Source organism: Clupea harengus, chromosome 26 (genome assembly GCF_900700415.2).
Source record: "Clupea harengus chromosome 26, Ch_v2.0.2, whole genome shotgun sequence".
Taxonomy (NCBI): Eukaryota; Metazoa; Chordata; class Actinopteri; order Clupeiformes; family Clupeidae; genus Clupea; species Clupea harengus.
In genome coordinates, this window is record NC_045177.1 from 7,256,276 (window position 1) to 7,278,042 (window position 21,767).

The following is a 21,767-nucleotide window of genomic DNA, read 5'->3' on the forward strand; positions in this document are numbered from 1 at the left end:
GGGGCAGCCGTTCCAGTTGTTGCTGCATTTCCAGGCCTCAGGCAAAGCTGTGTTGATGTGTCGATGGCTGATGGCGCAGTTTGAAATTCTAATGGTCCTGGTCCTCCCCCTTTTGACACTGTGACGATGAGCTAGAGGCCTATTCATCCAGTTATTGGGTGTTCTCCAACTTCCTGAAATCTGAAAAGAGATCTTCGAGAGGAAGTTAATCCTGGGCAACAGGTTTTATCTGTGACCAAAATAAGCCAAATGGTGTCAGCCATCTCCATAAAACAGGAAGCAATATAAGACACAAATAATCCCCCATATGAGAGCTTAGAAGCTATGACAATTGACTGGATGACATCCATAAGCGGAAACTGAAAAGTATATAAGGCAGGGTAAAGCAAGGCATTGTCAGACTTAAATCACACAGAAAGGGAACGCTTTTTTAACACTTTTCCATTTCAAACAATTTCTCCTTAAAAACAAAGTCAGTGGTCAAATATATGTCACTAAATCAGTGAAACAGTCCTGTAAGTCCATTCATACAGCCGGCCGGTGCAGACACACAGACACACACGCACTCATTCGCATGTCCAGGAGACAAGGCAGATTTGATTTGGTATCCATGCCTAAACAAAGGAAGCAAGCTGTTTTAGTTACAGAATGATCTCATTAAGTCACTTTTCATCCAGATTCCAGTGGCCCTTGAATGCCAAACCTTTTTTGAGCATTCTCCTTGTTTTTTTTGTTTTTTTTGTTTGTTCTTCATAATAAATTCAGCGCCCATGTAATTCAGATTTCTTTCAAGAAAAAAATCAGCATTGCCTGTTTTGAGAAAGCACATTCTGGAGTTATCATCTTATTAAGATATGCATTAGTAGTAGGATAAGCCTTTTGTAAATCCTGCAACTGATTCACTTTTTACAAGAGAATGCCGTAGCTGTTGTTCCTCCCCCTTTTTGATCTAACAGCAGTCATTTGCGTATGGTTTCCGAAAAAAGGTATCTTATTTTCCAATCTAGCACAAACTAGAATATATCCATGTACCTTAAACACATACAATGACGACTCTGTTCCGTAAAAATATGCCCAAAATTACTCGTAATTGTAACACAACATACAATGATCTTATCTCGGAATAATAAATAATTTGTAGGCCCAAACGTTTTTAAAGTGTCCACTCCTGCTAACTGGCCAGCGTCTGATCACTTCAGCCTAATGATCCATCAGGGTCACCCGCTGTGGGAAAATACAGCTCTTATAAACTGGTCCTCAAGTGTGAGTTAAATGGTATGCGTAAGCACTGTGTGTATAGATATTGACATAAACATCAGATTGTAAAGCAATTCGAAAATTGTGCCACTCCACAAAAAGCCTTTGCGAATACTGTATCCCTCTACTAATGAGAAAGAGGGAATATCGCTTTCTCTTCTTGTCAGATTTAACTTTTTCATGCCTCATATCATTTCTTATAATGGCCATAGCAATCTGGACATTCAAAGCAACCCTATTTACATTCATCTTGACTGGTCATTGCAAAGGACTGGTCTCCACAATTTAACTTAAACAATTTACAAATGAACTTAAAACTATTTCTTAATTAAAATTCTAAAGCTGAAGATCCTCTTTCAAACACCGGTTATGACCACAAGCACTATTATTGTCATGGGATTAAATATCCGAGCAGCAAATAACCCGAGTAGAGCAAATGTCCAACAACAGCTCAGTCCGCCTTGGACCAAATGCTCACTCATAGAGCCCGCATAGAGTCTAATAAGACCCGAGTGTTTTGCAGAACAGGGAGAGTAAATCCAATTTTTTGACAAAACACCTGAAATAGAGCTTTCAAAGAAGCCTGAGTTGTCTATTTCTACACAGGGGTTTGCCTGTTAGAATATGTCTAAAGCCTACTGCCTATATTTCAGATAAGCACTATAATTAAAATAGTACTTACCAAAATGCTCTGAAATCAGCAACTGAAATCTCAGTGAATCCAAGAAATGTATCCTGCGGTGGAACCTCAATTATACAATTTTATACCATATCTTATACCAGGAAACAGGTTTAAACTTGTGCAATGGTGCGCACCAAGGGAGACAGACAGAAGTTCACTCAACAGAGCTTCACCTAAGAATCTTTTTCTAATCAGTTATATGTCCTCTGAGTATAAGGGGTGTCACCCCATACATTTCATCCCTTCATGAATATGTATCAGATTATTATCTTGGAGAAGGCTCTGAGCCGTTTGCTACGCACAGGAAATGGCCTAAGAACTCCAGCTGTGAGAGAGGCCCTGTATTTATGAGGCCCAGGGCCATCAAGGACACTTTGACTTGACCAAGAGGAGGGGAGGGTGAGAACTCTTTCATACCTCTCTCAGGTCAGGTCCAGGTCCAGAATACACACCAGCAGTTTTTAATTTTTCCCTAAATCCAAAAAAAGGAACAATTACAACTAGATATAAGATGCATTGAATTATTGAATATTGTACATCATTATTAACTCTGAACCTTAAATTCTGATTCCTTCAGAACCAAATATGTCATTATTGTAATATAGGCTATACTTCTTTTATGAAGGTGTTTAGTTTACAAATAATATATTAATTCATTTCCATTAATTTTTTTTTTTTTTTTTTTTTTTTTTTTTACAGATGACCAGAGGGTTGTGCTTTTGGGAAAGATAGGAGCTGGGAAGAGCTCCTTGGCCAACAGAATCCTAGGCCGTGAGATTTTCAAGGCAGAAGAAATAGGACTCTGTAGGAGGAAACAGGGAGAACATGCTGGAAGGAAACTCACTGTGGTGGACACACCAGGCTGGGACAAGACGTCTGTGCAACGCACACCTGAAAGGATAAAACAAGAGATCATACGAAGTGTCACCCTTTGCCTACCGGGACCTCATGCACTGCTCCTGGTACTTCCCATATCAATGGATGACCAACCTCCCTCAGCAAATGAGGTTAAATCAGCCTCCCATCATGTAGCTCTGCTGTCCCACAGGGCCTGGAGACACACAATAGTGCTGTTTGTCTGTAAGGATGAGATGGACACGTTTGTCATTGATCAGCATGTGCAGCGTGCCAAGAAGCTCATTAACAAATGTGAAGGGAGGTACTTCATCCTCCATAATGACTCAGATGTAACGGCGCTACTGCAGAAGATAGAGGATATGGTGGAACAGAATCGTGGAGATTTCTTGATACCCCAAGTCTCCTATGAGGAATCTGAGAAGAGAATGCAGAGTGGGACTGGACTGGATTACAGTGAACAACTTGGAAAACAGGAGCAGGAATCAAATGACGATAACACAGGGGGAACAACGAAGAGGAATGACAGCAAAGAATTCTTACCTCGATCCAGTGAGTGAAATGTCTTTTCTCTAAAAAGCGAATAGTGATAATGGATTTTGATGTCTCGATCCTGATTTAAATCTTCTTGAAGTCCATAGCATGGGCCCTGGTCTCACAGGAACAGACATGTGTCTACATGTTATGTCTGGGCATGAAGAACCAGTATGAGGAAATTTGGCAGAAATTGCATTGGAACAATTGTTCATTTGGAAGTCTAGAAGGCCCTACAAGTCATGATCAGATGAACATGAATCAGAATAAATTCAAGTATTGCACATCTTTAGCATACCACCCAAAAGTCCACTAGAATTATATTAGTATAAATACAATGACAATAAAGGCTTTTCTATCTATTCTATCTATCAAAGAAGCCAGAGTTGTCTATTTCTACACAGGGGTTTGCCTGTTAGAATATGTCTAGAATCTACTGGCTATATTTCCCAAGATCAGATAAGCACTATAATTAAAAAAGTACTTACCAAAATACTCTGCCAACCGGGGTGATGACGAATCTTGCATCCAAGAAATGTATCTCGCGATGGAACCTTCATTATTGATAGTCATTTTTATACTATATAATTGCTCAGTCTGAGTTATGATTAGTTCAGGAAACAGGTTTAATCTTCTACAATGGTGCACACCAAGGGAGACAGACAGAAGTTCACTGAACAGAGCTTCATCGAAGAATCTTTTCAGCCATTGTAACATTTCAGTTAGATGCCCTCTGAGTATAAGGGGTGTCCCCCCATAAATTCCATCCCTCTATGATTATGTATCAGATTATTATCTTGGAGAAGGCTCTGAGCTGTTTCCTATGCAGAGGAAATGGGTTAGGAAATCCAGCTGTGAGATTTAAGCTGTGAGCATTGGAACAATTTGAATTTCTAAACCCATCTAATGCTTGCAAAACTTAAGTGTGCTTCCAATCATCCACCTGGATTTAAACATTTGTTGGGTGAATTAATGATGAATTGTGTAATTGTTTTAACCATTTCTCTCTCTTACAGTGGCTGAGACTATCCAGGGTGGAGCTGCAGTCCAGCAACCGGATTCTGTTAAAGAGATGGGTTCAGAACATAAGGAACCTGATAAGGGAATGCCAAGTGGGACTGCAGAGCAAACTGAGATGTATGAGAAGAGAGAGGAGGAGCTCAAGCAGCTGTACAGAAGAAAATGTGAGAAGATGGAACTGGATTTGAGAGAGAAACTTGGGCAACTGGAGAAGGAAATAAATAACTTTAAAACAGGGGGAACAATGAAGAGGAGGAGTAGCAGTGGATTCTTACCTCCATCCAGTGAGTGAAATGTCTTTTCTGTAAATAGTGAATAGTGATATAATGGATATATTTGTGTCAATCCTGATTTAAATCTTCTTGAAGTCCATAGCATGGACCCTGGTCTGACAGGAACAGACATGTGTATATATTTTATGTCTGCGCATGAAGAACCAGTATGAGGAAGTTTGGCTAAAATTGCATTGGAACAAGTGTTCATTTGGAACAATTTGAATTTCTAAACCAATCTAATGCTTGCAAAACTTCAGTGTGATTCCAATCATCCACATGGATTAATACATTTGTTGGATGAATTAATGATGACTTGTGTAATTGGGTGCAGAAAATAAGGAACCTGATAAGGGAATGCCAAGTGGGACTGCAGAGCAAACTGAGATGAATGAGAAGAGAGAGGAAGAAGAAGAAGAAAGAAAATCTGAGAAGATGGAACTGGATTTGAGAGAGAAACTTGGGAAACTGGTGCAGGAAATAAATTACTATAAAACAGAGGTAACAAGAAAGAAGAGTGACAGCAGTGAATTATCTACAACCAGTGAGTGAAAAGTCTTTTCTCTAAATAGTGAAATAATGGATTTTGTTGTGTCGATCCTGATTTAAATCTTCTTGAAGACCATAGCATGGGCCCTGGTGTCACACACTCGATTGCAATTTGATGAGAAAAAGTTTGGTTAGATAAGTTCCAACACTAGTCTTTACTTGAATCAAGCCAAAAGATGCAAAAACACTAGGGCAAGAAATCAGAGTACCTCTAGACAGTATAATTCAGTCTAGGCAGTTGCAACAAAAAGTATCCAATAACAGGTTAACAAAAGGTTCTCGGGAAAAAAGACTCAAAAGTAGCGTACAAAATTCTCTGGCAAAAGGCTCACACAACGCAATCACAGGGTGTCAAAGCAAGACTGAGCAAAACACAAAAGGTCAGGCGGCTAATAAAGGCAAGCAAACCAGGTTCAGGTGAACACAATGACACAATAAAGATGAGAATCAAACATGTGACAGGCTAACGGGGACACTGAGGGCCCTGCATGGTCAAAAGGAGTATTCCAGTCCAAGAATCCGTACATATATGAATTAATTTCCATACATTTTCCAAATTAAAATTGTTCTGATAGATGACCATAGCATGGGCCCTGGTCTCACAGGAACAGACATGTGTATTCATGTTATGTCTGGGCATGAAAAAACAGTGTGAGGAAGTTTGGCTGAAATTGCATTGGAACAATTATTCATTTAGAACAATTTGACATTTCTAAACCAATCTAATGCTTGCAAAACTTTAGTGTGGTTCTGATCATCCACATGGATTTATACATTTGTTGGATGAATTAATGATGACTTGTGTAATTGATTTAACTGTTTCTCTCTCTTACAGTGGCTGAGACTAGCCAGGCTGGAGTTGCAGTCCAGGATCAGGATTCTGGTAAAGAGATGGGTGCAGAAAATGAGGAAGTTGAGAATGGAAAGCCAAGTGGGACTGCAGAGCTAATTGAGACGTATGAGAAGAGAGAGGAGGAGCTCAAGCAGCTGTACAAAACAAAATATGAGAAGATGGAACTGGATTTGAGAGAGAAACTTGGGGAACTGAAGCAGGAAATAAATGACGATAACGCAGGGGGAACAATGAAGAGGAGGAGTAGCAGTGGATTCTTACCTCCATCCAGTGAGTGAAATGTCTTTTCTGTAAATAGTGAATAGTGATATAATGGATATATTTGTGTCAATCCTGATTTAAATCTTCTTGAAGTCCATAGCATGGACCCTGGTCTGACAGGAACAGACATGTGTATATATTTTATGTCTGCGCATGAAGAACCAGTATGAGGAAGTTTGGCTAAAATTGCATTGGAACAAGTGTTCATTTGGAACAATTTGAATTTCTAAACCAATCTAATGCTTGCAAAACTTCAGTGTGATTCCAATCATCCACATGGATTTTATACATTGGTTGGATGAATTAATGATGACTTGTGTAATTGATTTAACCATTTCTCTTTTTTACAGTGCCTGGGACTAGCAAGGGTGGAGCTGCACTCCAGCATCTGCTATTTAATGAGCCATTTTGGGTCGTAATGATGGCCTTCTTTGGAGCTCTTGTAGGGGCAATTGTGGGGGCAACTGATGGGGTACAAGGATTGGCTGGTGGTGTGATATTTGGAAGTACGATTGGTGTTTTGTTGTCCATTTTATACATCAGATTAACCAGGCTTTTGTAAGGCAGTGGAAGAGTAGCCTTTGTTGTTGAAGGTGGAGACCAAGATTCATCTTGTTCTTCTAAAACAGCTGAAAAACGTAAAAAGCAGTAGGTCTAACTGCTAATGGACAATTTCCATATATAAAGCCATAAATGGAAGACCTTTACTGTCTGCAAGTCATGCAAAAAGTGCTGAAAGTGTGATGAATCTGTACACTACAAACCGCCACTAGTCAGCCTTTTTTCTGTGTTTTCACCTAATTTGGAGTGCAAGCTCTACATTCTGATCCTTCTCTATCATTTGTTTGAGCCCTTGCACCTCCATTTTGTACTCAGCCTGTTGTAAGACGCAGATTAATTTCATGTCAAATGGAAGAGCATATCCCAATATCGTCGTTCCAACATCGTCTATAAAACAAATTACACTGTATTGGCTGGTCAAGGTTGTTTTTATGTTTTCTTATCCTAAATCAATGTAATAGTGCCCCTACTGCAAACACCATGTTATGTGAGGCAGTAGCAAACCAGCCTTTTAAAGGGAGCCTCAATAAGTGTTTTATTTTTCTATTTTCTATCTGTCAATGAACACTCTCATGTTACAGTATGAATCAAAACATACTGCAGTTATCATCTGAAACTTATCAAGCTCATAATGTTTTGTTAAGTGAAAGGGAGATATTTTTACAAACTTTGTTAAATAAGAAGGGGCAGGGTAAGAACTGTACAAGCAGTGTAACATGCACATTAATAACCTTGTACTAATATCCTCTCCCTTGTACGCCGCTTTGGACAAAAGCATCTGCTAAATGTAATTGTAAATTCTTTAAGTGTTACATGATCATCATTGTAATTCCAGGTGTATATAATTCTTTATCAATAAAGACTGCTTACTACACTTTTAATTTCTTTGATGTTTGAAATTACTATCATGTCTTTGCCAGGCTTTTATAAAACTTTTCCAACACACCTGTATCATCACCAGTTGAGGAAATACTGTGGCTTGCTAAAGTATTCAACTCCCCTGAAAGTAATTTTCTGTTTTACAAGATACATACATTTTAAATGTATTTAACCCCTTTATATTAATACTTGGTCAGTTCCAGCTCTGCACATTGTTCTGCTGTGTTCTACCCCATTCTTTTTAGTAGAATGTATACAGAACATCTAGGTTGATGGATTGGCGGCCCTGGACTGTAGTGCCACAGATTCTCAGTAGGATTCTGATCAGGGCTTTGACTGAGCCATTCTAGAATGTTCACTTTACTGTCTTTGAGCCACTCCAGTGTTGCTTTAGCCTTGTGTTGCCCTACCTGTAGGTCATCTCTCTCCCAAGCCTTAGTTTCACAACAGACTGCAACAGGCTTTCTTGTGATATTGTGTAGATTTTATTTCCATACATCATCTTCCCTTCAACTCCTGGTTACCTCATACACTTTGAGGATTGTCCAAAAAGCTCTATTTTGGTCGAGTCCAGTTTTATGCTTTATACTCCTACACCAGCAGCCCAATTATAGCCACTGAACTTGATTGGTGATGTGTGGACTGTGGTGACCTACACCACCAGTTAATATCTTCCTTGGATGCTTGTTTTGGGGGACAGGCTTCTCTACACAGCATCTGGGTGGTGTGATGCAACTTCCACTTTAGTCATATGGATCCAATGGTGCTCAATTCAGGACACTTTGAAAAAAATCAGGACACTTTGAGTCTTTTCCTCACTTAAGCTTTTGAAACACCTTGTCTCTTTAGTTTCACAACCTGGCTGATGACCCTTAGACCCTTGACAGAGTGAATTTATACCTCACCTGTACCTAATTATGGTCAGGTCAAATAACTTGTTATCTGCCTTAAACTGGAACTCAAAAGCACAGGGGATTGAACACTTCTGCAAGTAGTATATTTTGGTTTTCAATTTATTTATTTTTAATGTTACCAGACAAATCACTTATTATGCCTTTGAAAATATACTACTATATAACATCAAAAAATACTGATTGGGAAAGTATGTGATGGTGATGATTTTCAGGGGGGTTAAATACTTTTGCTGGCCACTGTTTATAAATGGGGTTCTGGTACAAGGCTATTCTAGAGCAAAGGACTCTAATTTGATTCAGGAGCACTGAGCAAAGTCCGTCGTGCATGAACTAAAGCCATCTTGTGGCGTGTGGGAGTAATGCGCTCATTGTCTGACTGATGCAGCAGGTTTGCTCAAGGGTAACAGACGGATCATGGGGCATGAGATGAGGCATGGATGGCACAACATATAAGATAACTCCACTAGAAGTCCACACCATATTGCCAATCTTCTCTTAGAGAAAAATTCAAAGAAAATGAAACTGAGTGTTTTGCTTCTCACAGGGACAAACAGATTTTGTTGGAGTGTTTCAAAGTTTTCCATACAGCCATTCATGTTTAATAGCCTACATTCTCTCATATGATGGGGAATTCAGATGGCACAGGACCCCTAATGCCTGCCCATGGCACCAGGACTGGGTGTATCTAGATTATAAGCAATGTCACAAAACCAGTCCTAGTTAACCAGAGGACCAACCAACCAACAGTCATACTTTAGGGATTAATTATTCAGTTGAGATGAAAATTGATTAATTGAATATAATGATGTGTGAAAGGCTTGAATAATCCTGTTGAACCTCATGAAAAATATCAATAAAATATCAGACACATATCAATTTCGAATGTCTCTGAACTCTGTTTTTTACATTACCAGCAGGGTACTATGCCTCACTAAGCATCATTTAAAGTAGTCAAGTGAGTACAAGGCTAGATATTCATATATCATGAAGTGTTCACTATTTTGCTAAATCAACCCAGGAAGTGTCAGTAATTTTACCTGAGGAAATTACATTGGACATTTATTTTTCCCTTTTTTTTACAATGAAAGGAAACATATCTAGATTGTTTGGTATATTTGTTGTGTGTTTCTATATTTCTTTCCTACTACATTACAACAAAACGATTGAGTAGAAACATTGGAAATTTAGTTAAGAAGTCCAAATGTGTTATTTCCGTAGGTGTAGCTTGAGTAGGTGGTGTTGGTGTATGTGTATGTAATGTGTCTTGATGTTCAAGCCCTCAAGAATGTCCAATTCTGGGCTTTTGTCATGTATGTTACACCTACTTGGGCCTTAAGACCAACCAGCATTCTAAATGGAAGTGCTTTGTGCTGACTATATTGATTCACTTACACCATTTCTGTTAGCCTGAATACAGGAGGACCTGTAAATTATAAATCACCAGATATACCAGATTCAAAATAGAGAATCCTGGGCATTATGCACCATTAAGTTCATCTGACCTTTATCGGAGGCTAATTATGAGCAACACAGTATGTTTACTTTAACAGAGAAACATTTTGAGTCTTTGTGCAACATTTGATTTATTACTGCTGTATAGGGGTGTCCAGTCCATGAAGCCAGCATGGTAATGCAAGCATCTGTACATGAATTCTGTACAATAACTGGATTTCATTTTGTTGACTCAGAGACCAGTGCTGAACACTGATGCATGGTTGAAAATTTTAAGTGTCTCTCAGTTAAATTCCTGAACTATTTTCACATACAATATAGTGTAGCCAACCAGAAAGAAACTCAAACCCCTGATCATTTTCATCTTCAAATGCCTTCAAATGAATTTTTTTTAATTTATTTTTTTAAGTGAGACCGTTCAGATTTACTAAAGAATACCTGGATCAGTTAATCTAGATGTGTCTGTAGTAAATAAATACAACTGAAAATCTGTGTTGGGGGTCTTGTCCATGTTTTCTCCATTTACATTTACATGTCTAACTCTCTTCTCTATAGTAACTCTCATTACCTGCTGATTCAAAGCCAAATGTCTGACACTGTATAACTAGTTTGACCAGTGTGATCGGCGTCTTGATCAGGTGCCTAACCCTAACTTCTGGGTGTCCATTTAAGAAAAGTAACTAAACCGGTCACACTTATTCAGCAGCCATCTCATGTTTTACAGGAAGTCAATGTAGGTATCGAACTGCAACTTCAAGGTAAGTCGCAAATGGCAAGCTTTTAATCCTGTTCCTAGTTTTAATGGTAATGATTCCTAATTCCAATTCTTCTAGGTATTGCTTCCGTATCTTCACTTGCTCTTGATAGCTTTGACCAAAATCGAGAAGCTTTGCCCAACAATGTTTGTCAGCAGCCAAAGGTAAATGTCAAACAAGCAGTGCTGTTATGTGTTGTGTATCTGTTTTATGGTGTGCACTTTCATGCAAATGAATGAGGAATTGGTACTTATTGATAATATTTATCATTATTATCACTCTCAGATTTATCATTGCTACCATCATCATTTTTAAGGTGAAGTTATTTACAGGTAAACCTATGCAGGATTTTCCCATTCTTTTTTCTCTGTGTTAACACAGACTGCACATTGAAAGAAAAGAAACTACTAGGAATTTTAGGCTTCTAAAGTCCTAAAAGCTTTGCCAGTGCCATCACGTCAGTGTTGCCCTTGTGTAACCCTAGTACTGACACATTCCAGCCAAGCGAGGTTCTGCATTCTATTAATTTCTGTTGGAGGCGGGCGATCTGATCAGATTGTTTGTTGTTGTCTCTGACAGCAGGACTATGGCGTCGTTCGGTGGTTTAATTTACTAAAAAGAAAATCTTGGAGGGCCTTAAGGTGTTGTTGTTCCTGATACGTTAGATATGTAATCATGTGCTTACTTTAACAGAATGCCAACTCTGATATAAAGACAAGTGACTGGCTTGTCTACTAGCTGGCTAGCTTGCTAACTATCTTGCTAGTTTACACGATTTCCACATGCCACCACACGCCCACTCAAAGCGAAGAGAGTGTTGCGCTAGCTGGCATGGATCAGTACAGTTACAGTTTAATCTATTACCTTCTGTCACATCATATGTGTGATGCAATGTTGCATAATCTGTGTTGTTAAAGGCACATTATACATTCATAGACTGTAACATTTGGTTTCAAAATAGTGAAAGATGATGATCAATGAATAAGTAGAGGTGGCTGGATTGTTTAACATCAGATTTTCTTCTTTCACAATAATCAAAATATTACTAAACTATGTTTTGTCCTTCATTCCTTTCAGGTTTCAGGTGAAGTTTTGAGTTCCTTGGACACTCCACCTCAGTCCCGTGGTCATGGGGATTGGAGGCTCTTCTTCACAGGGTGTGTATCTAAAAGAAATAAAATATAACAAATGTTTATGGTTGGAACTGATAGTAACTTTTATTTTCAGTTCCGCGCCCTCGCACTCATAGCCAGAGTTAGACTCTGTTGTGTGTTAGCTCTTTAGTTTGTGTCCCCAGTTATAGTCTCTGTGTTTGTTTAGTCTCCTGTTAGTTTGTAAATTACTCCCCGTTTTTATTCCCCAGCGTTTGACGCTGGGATATCAGTTTTGCTCGTCACCCACTGTTTGTCTGTTCCCGTGTTAGACACTGTGTGTATCTTAATTTCGCTTTACTGTTGCCCATTAAGTTATACGTTATATTGTTTACATTCCTGAGTTCAGTTAATCTCTTAGTTAGTTGTAGTTTCTTATTTTCGTGTTCTCCTGTGTTTTTTTTCTGTGTAATTCCAGAGTGTGACTGTGTAGTTTAGTTCTGTCTTTTCTAGTCCTGTCTTTAGGTTAGTCTTCCCTACTTTAACACACCCTGTTCATGTCCTATTCCCCTGTTCCCTGGCTGAATTCCACAATAAACCCTGTTTCTTCGCTACACCTCCATCTGTGTTCTGACATCCCCTGACACTCACGAGGAAGGGCGAAACCCATGTTTCTCAGAGTAAACCACGCGTTTAGCCAATTTGGTGGAAAAACTCTGAGACGTTTGGGACCAAATTCCCTTCCGATGTTATGTAAAAATAACCATTCTGTTCTCAGTCATGAGAGCATCTAGGTATAAACAGAAGTAATCGGTAAATGTACATGGTAACCATCAGGGAAGTTAAATTAAAACAGTGAGAACAAGGAACAAGCTTAATGACACATGATGACTATAAAACGAACTAAAACAAAATGAAAGTGTTGTCTTAAAAAAAAATTGTCTTATCCAGTTTTCCAGAAAGGGGTTCAAACTTTTTTTTTAAATGTCTTTTCTGGGTACTGATAATACCAAGTGTAACATGAACTTAATAGGAATGTGGGTTGACTGTTGACACACTTGAGTGTGTGTTTGTGTGTATGTTCACAATGTTGACACACGTGTGTGTGTGGTGTGTGTGTTTCTGTGTGTGTGTGTATGTGGGGTGACACTTGGCTTGTTTCAGTTTATTGTGTGTAGTGCTTTGTCTATACTAAAGGCCAGGGTAGACTGTCTGGGCCTTTTCCTGATATGCTAAGATATGCCTTTCTCTTTTGAGGTGTTTCGTCAAAGCTCCTTGGGAGGGGGTGGGGCAGCCGTTCCAGTTGTTGGTGCATTTCCAGGCCTCAGGCAAAGCTGTGTTGATGTGTCGATGGCTGATGGCGCAGTTTGAAATTCTAATGGTCCTGCTCCTCCCCCTTTTGACACCGTGGCGATGAGCTAGCTATTCATCCAGTTGTTGGGTGTTCTCCAACTTCCTGAAATCTGAAAAGAGATCTTCGAGAGGAAGTTAATCCTGGGCAACAGGTTTTATCTGTGACCAAAATAAGCCAAATGGTGTCAGCCATCTCCATAAGACAGGAAGCTAAATGTTCCTGTTAGCATAATCAACACATCAAGTCCTTTGCCAGAAATGGAGTGATTGAAAGAAATAGTCAGTGGTCAAATGTATTTTCACTTAGTCAGTGAAACAGAGACAAAGGCAGATTGGAAACATTTGTCATAACATAAAATAGTGTAAGCAATATCAGTAAATAGGACACAAATAATCCCCAATATGAGAGCTTGGAAGCTATCACAATTGACTGGATGACATCCATAAGTGGCAACTGAAAAGTATATAAGGCAAGGTAAAGCAAGGCATTGTCAGACTTAAATCACAAAGAAATGGAACACTTTTTTAACACTTTTCCATTTCAAACAATTTCTCCTTAAAAACAAAGTCAGTGGTCAAATATATGTCACTAAATCAGTGAAACAGTCCTGTAAGTCCATTCATACAGCCGGCCGGTGCACACACACAGACACACACACACTCATTTGCTTGTCCAGGAGACAAGGCAGATTTGATTTGGTATCCATGCCTAAACAAAGGAAGCAAGATGTTTTAGTTACACAATTATCTCATTAAGTCCTTTTTCATCCAGATTCCAGTGGCCCTTGAATGCTAAACTATTTAATGCTAAATTCAGCTGGGCCTGTTTTGAGAGCACATTCTGGAGTTATCATCTTATTAAGATATGCATTAGTGGTAGGATCAGCCTTTTGTAGATCCTGCAACTGATTCACTTTTTACAAGAGAATGCCGTTATCTGTTGTTCTAATTTGCAATTCACTCTGAAGCTTAGCTCCTCCCCCTTTTTTATCTAACAGCAGTCATTTGCTGCTGTAAGATCATTACCCAGACAATTTGACGTACGGTTTCCGAAAAAGGTATCTTATATTCCAATCTAGCACAAACTAGAATATATCCATGTACCTTAAACACATACAGTACAATCAAGACGAAGACTCTGTTCAGTAAAAATATGCTTACAATTACTCATAATTGTAACACAACATACAACGGGCCTCATTCTCGAACATTTTCTGAAATGTCTTCTGAAATGTTTTCTTACGGACTTCGGAAGACCAACGATAGAAAACGCCTGAAAATGGGTTCTTATACAGCCAAAGGTGTTCACAGCTGTGCTCCCCCGAATTCTTAAATTGAACGTGCGTTCTCGTGCACCTGGTTTTGCATACATACATACCCCGCCAGCTCCTTATAAGGGCATGCAACCGTAGTGACGTGTGCAGTCAGAATCGACAGAATCCACGCGAAAGCAACTCGAAAGCGACAATCATGTCAAAGCGGGAAGAGAGCACCGGTCGAGTAAACGCAGACCTAACTTCACCAGTGCAGAGGTGGAGGTACTGTTGCAGAATGTAGATGTATCCATTCTATTCTACTATGGCTATATCCAGAGTTTAGTGCTTATTTATTTATTGACTTACATTTGCAGTGTTCGTGTAGTCCTTTTTTTATTATTTCAGGACATCAGGATGCCTCGTAGAATCATGACTATAAATGTGAAATGTAATTGTTAATGATACAAATATTCTCATATTTATTATTATTATAATTATTTAAATCCGAGGATGTCTGTAGAGTTGATGTGAACGCAATCATCAACGATTCTCCCTTAACCCTTCTAACACGGAGTGGCCCCTTGGGGCATCTGGTCGATTTACGACTGCTGTTTAACGTTCTGAAATTCTTGTCTAAGTTCAGAACGAATCCCAGATGAGAAAACTTTAATGAATGCCAAATTTGTCCTTAAGTGGAGTTCAGAAGAAATTCCTTCTTAAATTCTTCTTAACTGCATTCGAGAAAATGAGGCCCAATGATCTTATCTCGGAATAATAAATCAATTGTTGGCCCAAACATTTCTAAGGTCTCCACTCCTGCTAACTGGCTAGCGTCTGATCACTTCAGCCTAATGGGCCATCAGGGTCACCCGCTGTGGGGAAAATACAGCTCTTCTATACTGGTCCACAAGTGTGAGTTAAATGGTATGTGTAAGCATTCTTTGTGTAGATATTGACATAAACATCAGATTGTAAAGCAATTCTAAAATTGTGCCACTCCACAAAAAGCCTTGAATCGATCAACTAATGAGAAAGTGGGAGTATCGCTTTCTCTTCTTTGCTTTTTCATGCCTCTTATCATTTCTTATAATGGCCATAGCAATCTGGACATTCAAAGTAACCCTATTTACATAAATCCTGACTGGTCATTGCAAAAGACTGGTCTCCACAATTTAACTTAAACAATTTACAAATGAATTTAGAACAAATTCTAAATTCAAATTCTAAAGCTGAAGATCCTCTTTCAAACCCCCGTTATGACCACAAGCACTTCTATTTTCTTGGGATTAAATATCCGAGCGGCAAGTAACCCGAGTAGAGCCAGTGGTGTATAAAGTACCAAAAAGCCATACTTGAGTAAAAGTAAAGATACCTTACTGGAAAATGACAAGTAAAAGTAAAAGTAACCTTTTAGAATACTACTTGAGTAAAAGTCTTAAAGTATCTGATCTTTACTGTACTTAAGTATCAAAAGTAATTTTCTGATATTAAATGTACTTAAGTATTGAAAGTAAAAGTACAAGTAAATGCTGTTAATAAAAAAGCAAAGGGTCAGAATTTTGAGAATTATGAAGTTTATTCCGACTAGAATGAGCATACTTATAAACTGGGGATTATTTGAACACAATTTTAACACAATAGGCAATACTAAAGCAGCACTGAAAGTAACTACCCAGTCATTACTTGAAACTGAAAAATGTTTTGTTCATCTTCAAACATAACGTCCCAAAAAGCCATTTCAATTTTAATCTTTGTAACAATTTGTTAATGGGCTCCTGAGTATTCCAAGGTATGCATAAGGCACAACCTGAGAGCAATAACCTGGCGATCTGATACAAAGCCATAGCATTACATCAGGATCATCAGTTTTACAAGCAAGTTATCGGTACAGTGACTGTGAAATACTTTCAGCAACATGCACACACATTCCTTGAACAATAACGTTACTAGCAGCTATTTTGCTCCACACTGCTACGTCACTGTACTGTACTTTAGATTGTCACCATCCTTGCTAGCTAGCTAGATACCTCGCCAGAGATAGAATAAAGAATAAGAATGTGTAGGTTATTAGCTAGCTTGAAATATTATATACAGATCTTACCCAGCGGTGAAAGAACATGACTAGTCTACAAGGTTGTGCTGGTGGCATTTAATGAAGAGGTCGTGGGGTTTCTCATTTTTTGATTGAGAGTATGCTTTTGCTTCGATTATTGTTGTGTCCCCTTCGTGGTTTATCTTAATGTTTTGGATATATCCTTCCACTGCATATTGCAGTCCATTTTGCCTTGATCTGGAGAATCACTGACACTGACAGACAGTATAGTGCAGTTCAAAAGAAGTAGCAACAGTAACTAAGAGGACGGGGCTTTTGCGAACGGTCAATAGCGCTTCAACGTGCGCTAGGACCACTGATTCGCCAAACCTGCTTGCAGTCTGTGTTCGACCACAGTCCCCGACGTTGGTCTCGTCACTCTCATGATTATTTTTTTTTCTAAAGATGATTTGATTTTGTAACGAGTAACGAAGGTTTCAGGGGAAATGTATCGGAGTAAAAGTATCAGTTTTCTTTGCAAAATGTAGCGAAGTAAAAGTAAAAGTAAACAGAAATATAAGTAGTAAAGTAAAGTACAGATATCCCAAAAAATTACTTAAGTACAGTAACGAAGTATTTCTACTTCGTTACTATACAACACTGAGTAGAGCCAATGTCCAACAAAAGCTCAGTCCGCCTTGGACCAAATGCCCGAATAGAGCTCACTCATAGAGCCTGCATAGAGTCTGATACGACCTGGATAGAGTGTTTTGCAGAACAGGGAGAGTTACTCCAATTTTCTGACAAAACACCCGAAATAGAGCTTTCAAAGAAGCCCGAGTTGCCTAGTTCTAGGGGTTTGCCTGTTAGAACATGTCTAGAGTCTACTGCCTATATTCCCCAAGATCAGATAGAGGAATCTTACAGCAACTGAAATCTCAGTAAATCCAAGAAATGTATCTTGCGATGAAACCTCCATTATTGATAGTCATTTTTATACCATATATTTGTTGGAGACTCAGTCTGAGTTATGATTAGTTCAGGAAACAGGTTTAAACTTGTACAATGGTGAGCACCAAGGGAGACAGACAGAAGTTCACTCAACAGAGCTTCACCTAAAAATCTTTTTCTAATCAGACATTGCAACATTTCAGTTAGATGCCCTCTGAGTATAAGGGGTGTCACCCCATAAATTCCATCCCTCTATGATTATGTATCAGATTATTATCTTGGAGAAGGCTCTGAGCCGTTTTCTATGCAAGGGTTAAGAACTCCAGCTGTGAGATTTAAGATCTCAGGCCCCATGCAGACGAAGTCTAGTTTGCCTGAACCCGGAGAGAACCGCCTCCGGCTAGCCCTATCGTGCAGACGAACCCACTGTATCCGCATACTGTATCCGCACTCCTTCGAATCGGGGGTCCAAAGTGAGTAAACTCGAAATCTGGTCGCGGGTTGGTGTTCGTATGCACGCCATCCGCAAACCTAATCGGATTGCCACACGTGATCGCATCACGTGATTTCATGCAACCTCAGGCTGAACCCTTATTAACCCCACTGTTTCACTTCATAACAGCAACAACATAGACTAAATGTATGACGTGGCTCCTTTTCGTGACTTACACTTTTCTACTGTGCTTAGTTGTTTGTATTGGGATAGTGTGCTGCTCTACCTACATGTGGATAGTTTTTCGTGGTCTTACTTAGCCAGTTGGACGTAATTTTTGAGACCAGCCAGAACAACGGACACCACCGGCATTATTTAATAACTGAATGGTTTGCCATGGCGCAGCAAGTGAGGCAGCCTGTCGTAGCAGCTTAAAAAAAATTAAAAATCTTCCCATTACCTTGCTGCTATTACACGTGAATTTCCCTAACGGGATTAATACAAGTGTATCTATCTATCTATCCAAATCGATGTTGTTAGGAAAGGAATGGCATTAACAAGCCACACTTTAATCTATCACTGTTTAATCTATTTGCATCAGACAATTTTACAAAACTGGGTTTTAAAAGTGTCAGCAATAGCCTATATGAGCAAATCTGACGTGAAAAGATTTGTATTATAGATGGAAGTTTCGAAACGGTCTGTAATAAAGATGAATGTTACGTTAGCTTTAGTCCTGTCAGACAACGATAGCGATAGCTACTAGCTAGCGTCAACATTACTTCAGAGGTACAGTATGTGAAGGACAAAGCCCTCAACAATAGCTTACATTTGTTGTTAGTAATAAAACCATGACATTGGAAGCAAATAAAGAGTAAACCAGGGAACATCTAGGATCCACACCACTTGCATTGTGGTCTCTCGTGCTCAAGCTCAGCATCTCCATAAAGCACAGACATTTAAACAACTCAGACATGTCATGTTGCACATTGCTTTGTTGCACTGTTCTAAACTCTTTATTATCAATAACAAATATAATTATTTTCGCTTAACCTACAGTCTGCTCTGACCACTGAGTTTATAAACCACCATAATGTGTTACTGTGCAGATTAAATGTAGGCTATGCGGCTAGGCTAAACGTTGCTAGTTGGAGCTCGACTACTGTCATATGTCACTGTATTAGCATGCTCCTGTCTCTTTTCCGTTTTCTTCAGTTGTCTGTAGCACCGTTAAAGCGCCACCAACAGGCGTGGGGGATGTACTACAGCGGATTCAATCGGATTCGCTGGGTTCATGTGCACGCGATTTGAAAAGTGGATATGTGTGAAAAATGAATCCGGGTTCAGGCAAACTAGACTTCATGTGCATGGGGCCTCAGACACCCTGTATTCATGAGGCCCAGGGCCATCAATGACACTTTGACTTGACCAAGAGGAGGGGAGGGTGAGAACTCTTTCACACCTCTCTCAGGTCAGGTCCAGGTCCAGAATACACACCAGACATTTTACAAAAGTCCAAATAAAAGCAACAATTACAACTAGATATAAGATGCATTGAATTATTGAATATTGTACATCATTATTAACTCTGAACCTTAAGTTCAGATTCCTTCAGAACCAAATAGGTTATTATTGTAATATAGGCTATACTTATTTTACGAAGGTGTTTAGTTTACAAATAATATATGAATTAATTTCCATTAATTTTCCAAATGCATATTTTTTTTACAGATGACCAGAGGGTTGTGCTTTTGGGAAAGATAGGAGCTGGGAAGAGCTCCTTGGCCAACAGAATCCTGGGCCATGAGATTTTCAAGACAGAAGAAATAGGACTCTGTAAGAGGAAAGAGGGAGAACATGCTGGAAGGAAACTCACTGTGGTGGACACACCAGGCTGGGACAGGGTCTCTGTGTTACGCACACCTGAAAGGATCAAACAAGAGATCATACGAAGTGCCACCCTTTGCCTACCGGGACCTCATGCACTGCTCCTGGTACTTCCCATATCAATGCATGACCAAATTCCCTCAGCTAATGATATTAAATCAGCCTCCCATCATGTAGCACTGCTGTCCCACAGGGCCTGGAGACACACAATAGTGCTGTTTAACTGTAAGGATGAGATGGACACGTCTACCATTGATCAGCAAGTGCAGGGCGCCAAGAAGCTCATTGACAAATGTGAAGGGAGGTACTTCATCCTCCATAATGACTCAGATGTAATGGCGCTACTGCAGAAGATAGAGGATATGGTGGAAGAGAATCATGGAGATTTCTTGATACCCCAAGTCTACTATGAGGAATCTGAGAAGAGAATGCAGAGGATTGCAAATCAAATTGAGATGCATGAGAAGACAGTGGAGGAGCTTGAGCAGCTGTACAGAGGAAAATGTGAGAAGATGGAACTGGATTTCAGAGAACAACTTCGGAAACTGGAGCAGGAAATAAATGACTATAAAACAGGGGGAACAATGAAGAGGAGGAGTAGCAGTGAATTCTTACCTCCAAACAGTGAGTGAAATGTCTTTTCTCTAAATAGTCAATAGTGATGTAATAGATTTGTGTCAATCCTGATTTAAATCTTCTTGAAGTCCATAGCATGGGCCCTGATCTCACAGTAACAGATATGTGTCTACATTTTATGTCTGGGCATGAGGAGCCAGTGTGAGGAAGTTTGGCTGAAATTGCATTGGACCAATTGTTCATTTGGAACAATTTGAATTTCTAAACCAATTTAATGCTTGCAAAACGTCAGTGTGATTCCAATCATCCACATGGATTCATACATTTGTTGGATTAATTAATGACGAATTGTGTAATTGATTTAACCATCTCTCTCTTTTACAGTGGCTGAGACTAGCAAGGATAGAGCTGCAATCCAGCAACAGGATTCTGTTAAAGAGATGGTTGCAGAAAATAAGGCGATACAGACAATGCGGCGTGGTTATCAGGAAGAGGTCATGACATTTCTGAGATATTACTCAAAGCCATTTGTAGTCGTAATGATGACCTTCATCGGAGCTCTTGTAGGGGCTGTTGTGGGGGCAACTGATGGAGTACAAGGATCGGCGGTTGGTGTGATATATGGAAGTATAATGGGTATCTTGTTGGCCATATTATGCATCAAAGCAACCAGGTTTGTGATGGGCAGTGGGAGAGTAGCATTTGAAGGTGGAGACCAAACATCTGTACAGAGTGATTCATCTTGTTCTTCTAAATCAGCTGAAAAACTTAAAAAGCAGTAGGTCTAACTGCTAATGGATTTAACATTTCCATATATAAAGTCAACAATAGAAGACTTTTAATATCTGCAAGTCATGCAAAAAGTGCTGAAAGTGTGATTTTGTAATCAGCCTGTTATAAGACACAGATTAATTTCATGTGAAGTGGAAGAGCATATCCAAATATCCACCAGCTGACTCAACATTTGTTATAAAAAATACATTACACTGTATTGACCCAAAGGCTGCTCAAGGTTGTTATTTTTATGATTTCTTTTTTTAAATCAATGTAGTAGTGCCCCTACTGCAAACACCATATGATCTGAGTCATTCAGTGGCAAACCAGCCATTTAAAGGGAGCTTCAATAAGTGTGTTATTTTTCTATTTTTTTCATCTGTCAATGAACACTGTCATGTTACAGTATGAATCAAAACATACTGCAGTAATGATCTCAAACTTATCAAGCTTCTATTGTTTTGTTACGTGGAAGAGAGATATTTTTACAAATTTTGTAAGAAGGGGCATGAGAAGAACTGTACAAGCAGTGTAACATGCACAGTAATATTGATCATGCTTCAAGTGTTA

At 39.2% G+C, this 21,767-nt stretch overlaps 1 protein-coding gene across 3 annotated transcripts in view; it reads left to right on the plus strand.

Moving 5' to 3' along the window:
• LOC105910275 (GTPase IMAP family member 4-like) overlaps window positions 1–21,288 on the plus strand; it is a 42,336-nt gene extending 21,048 nt beyond the window's left edge. For all 3 annotated transcript variants that reach the window (XM_031563892.1, XM_031563893.1, XM_031563891.1), the window contains one exon: window positions 20,808–21,288. In XM_031563892.1, coding sequence (XP_031419752.1) covers window positions 20,808–21,205 — 398 coding nt within the window. In that variant the 3' untranslated portion in view covers window positions 21,206–21,288. The remainder of the gene's footprint in view (window positions 1–20,807) is intronic.
• Window positions 21,289–21,767: the final 479 nt, after the last annotated feature.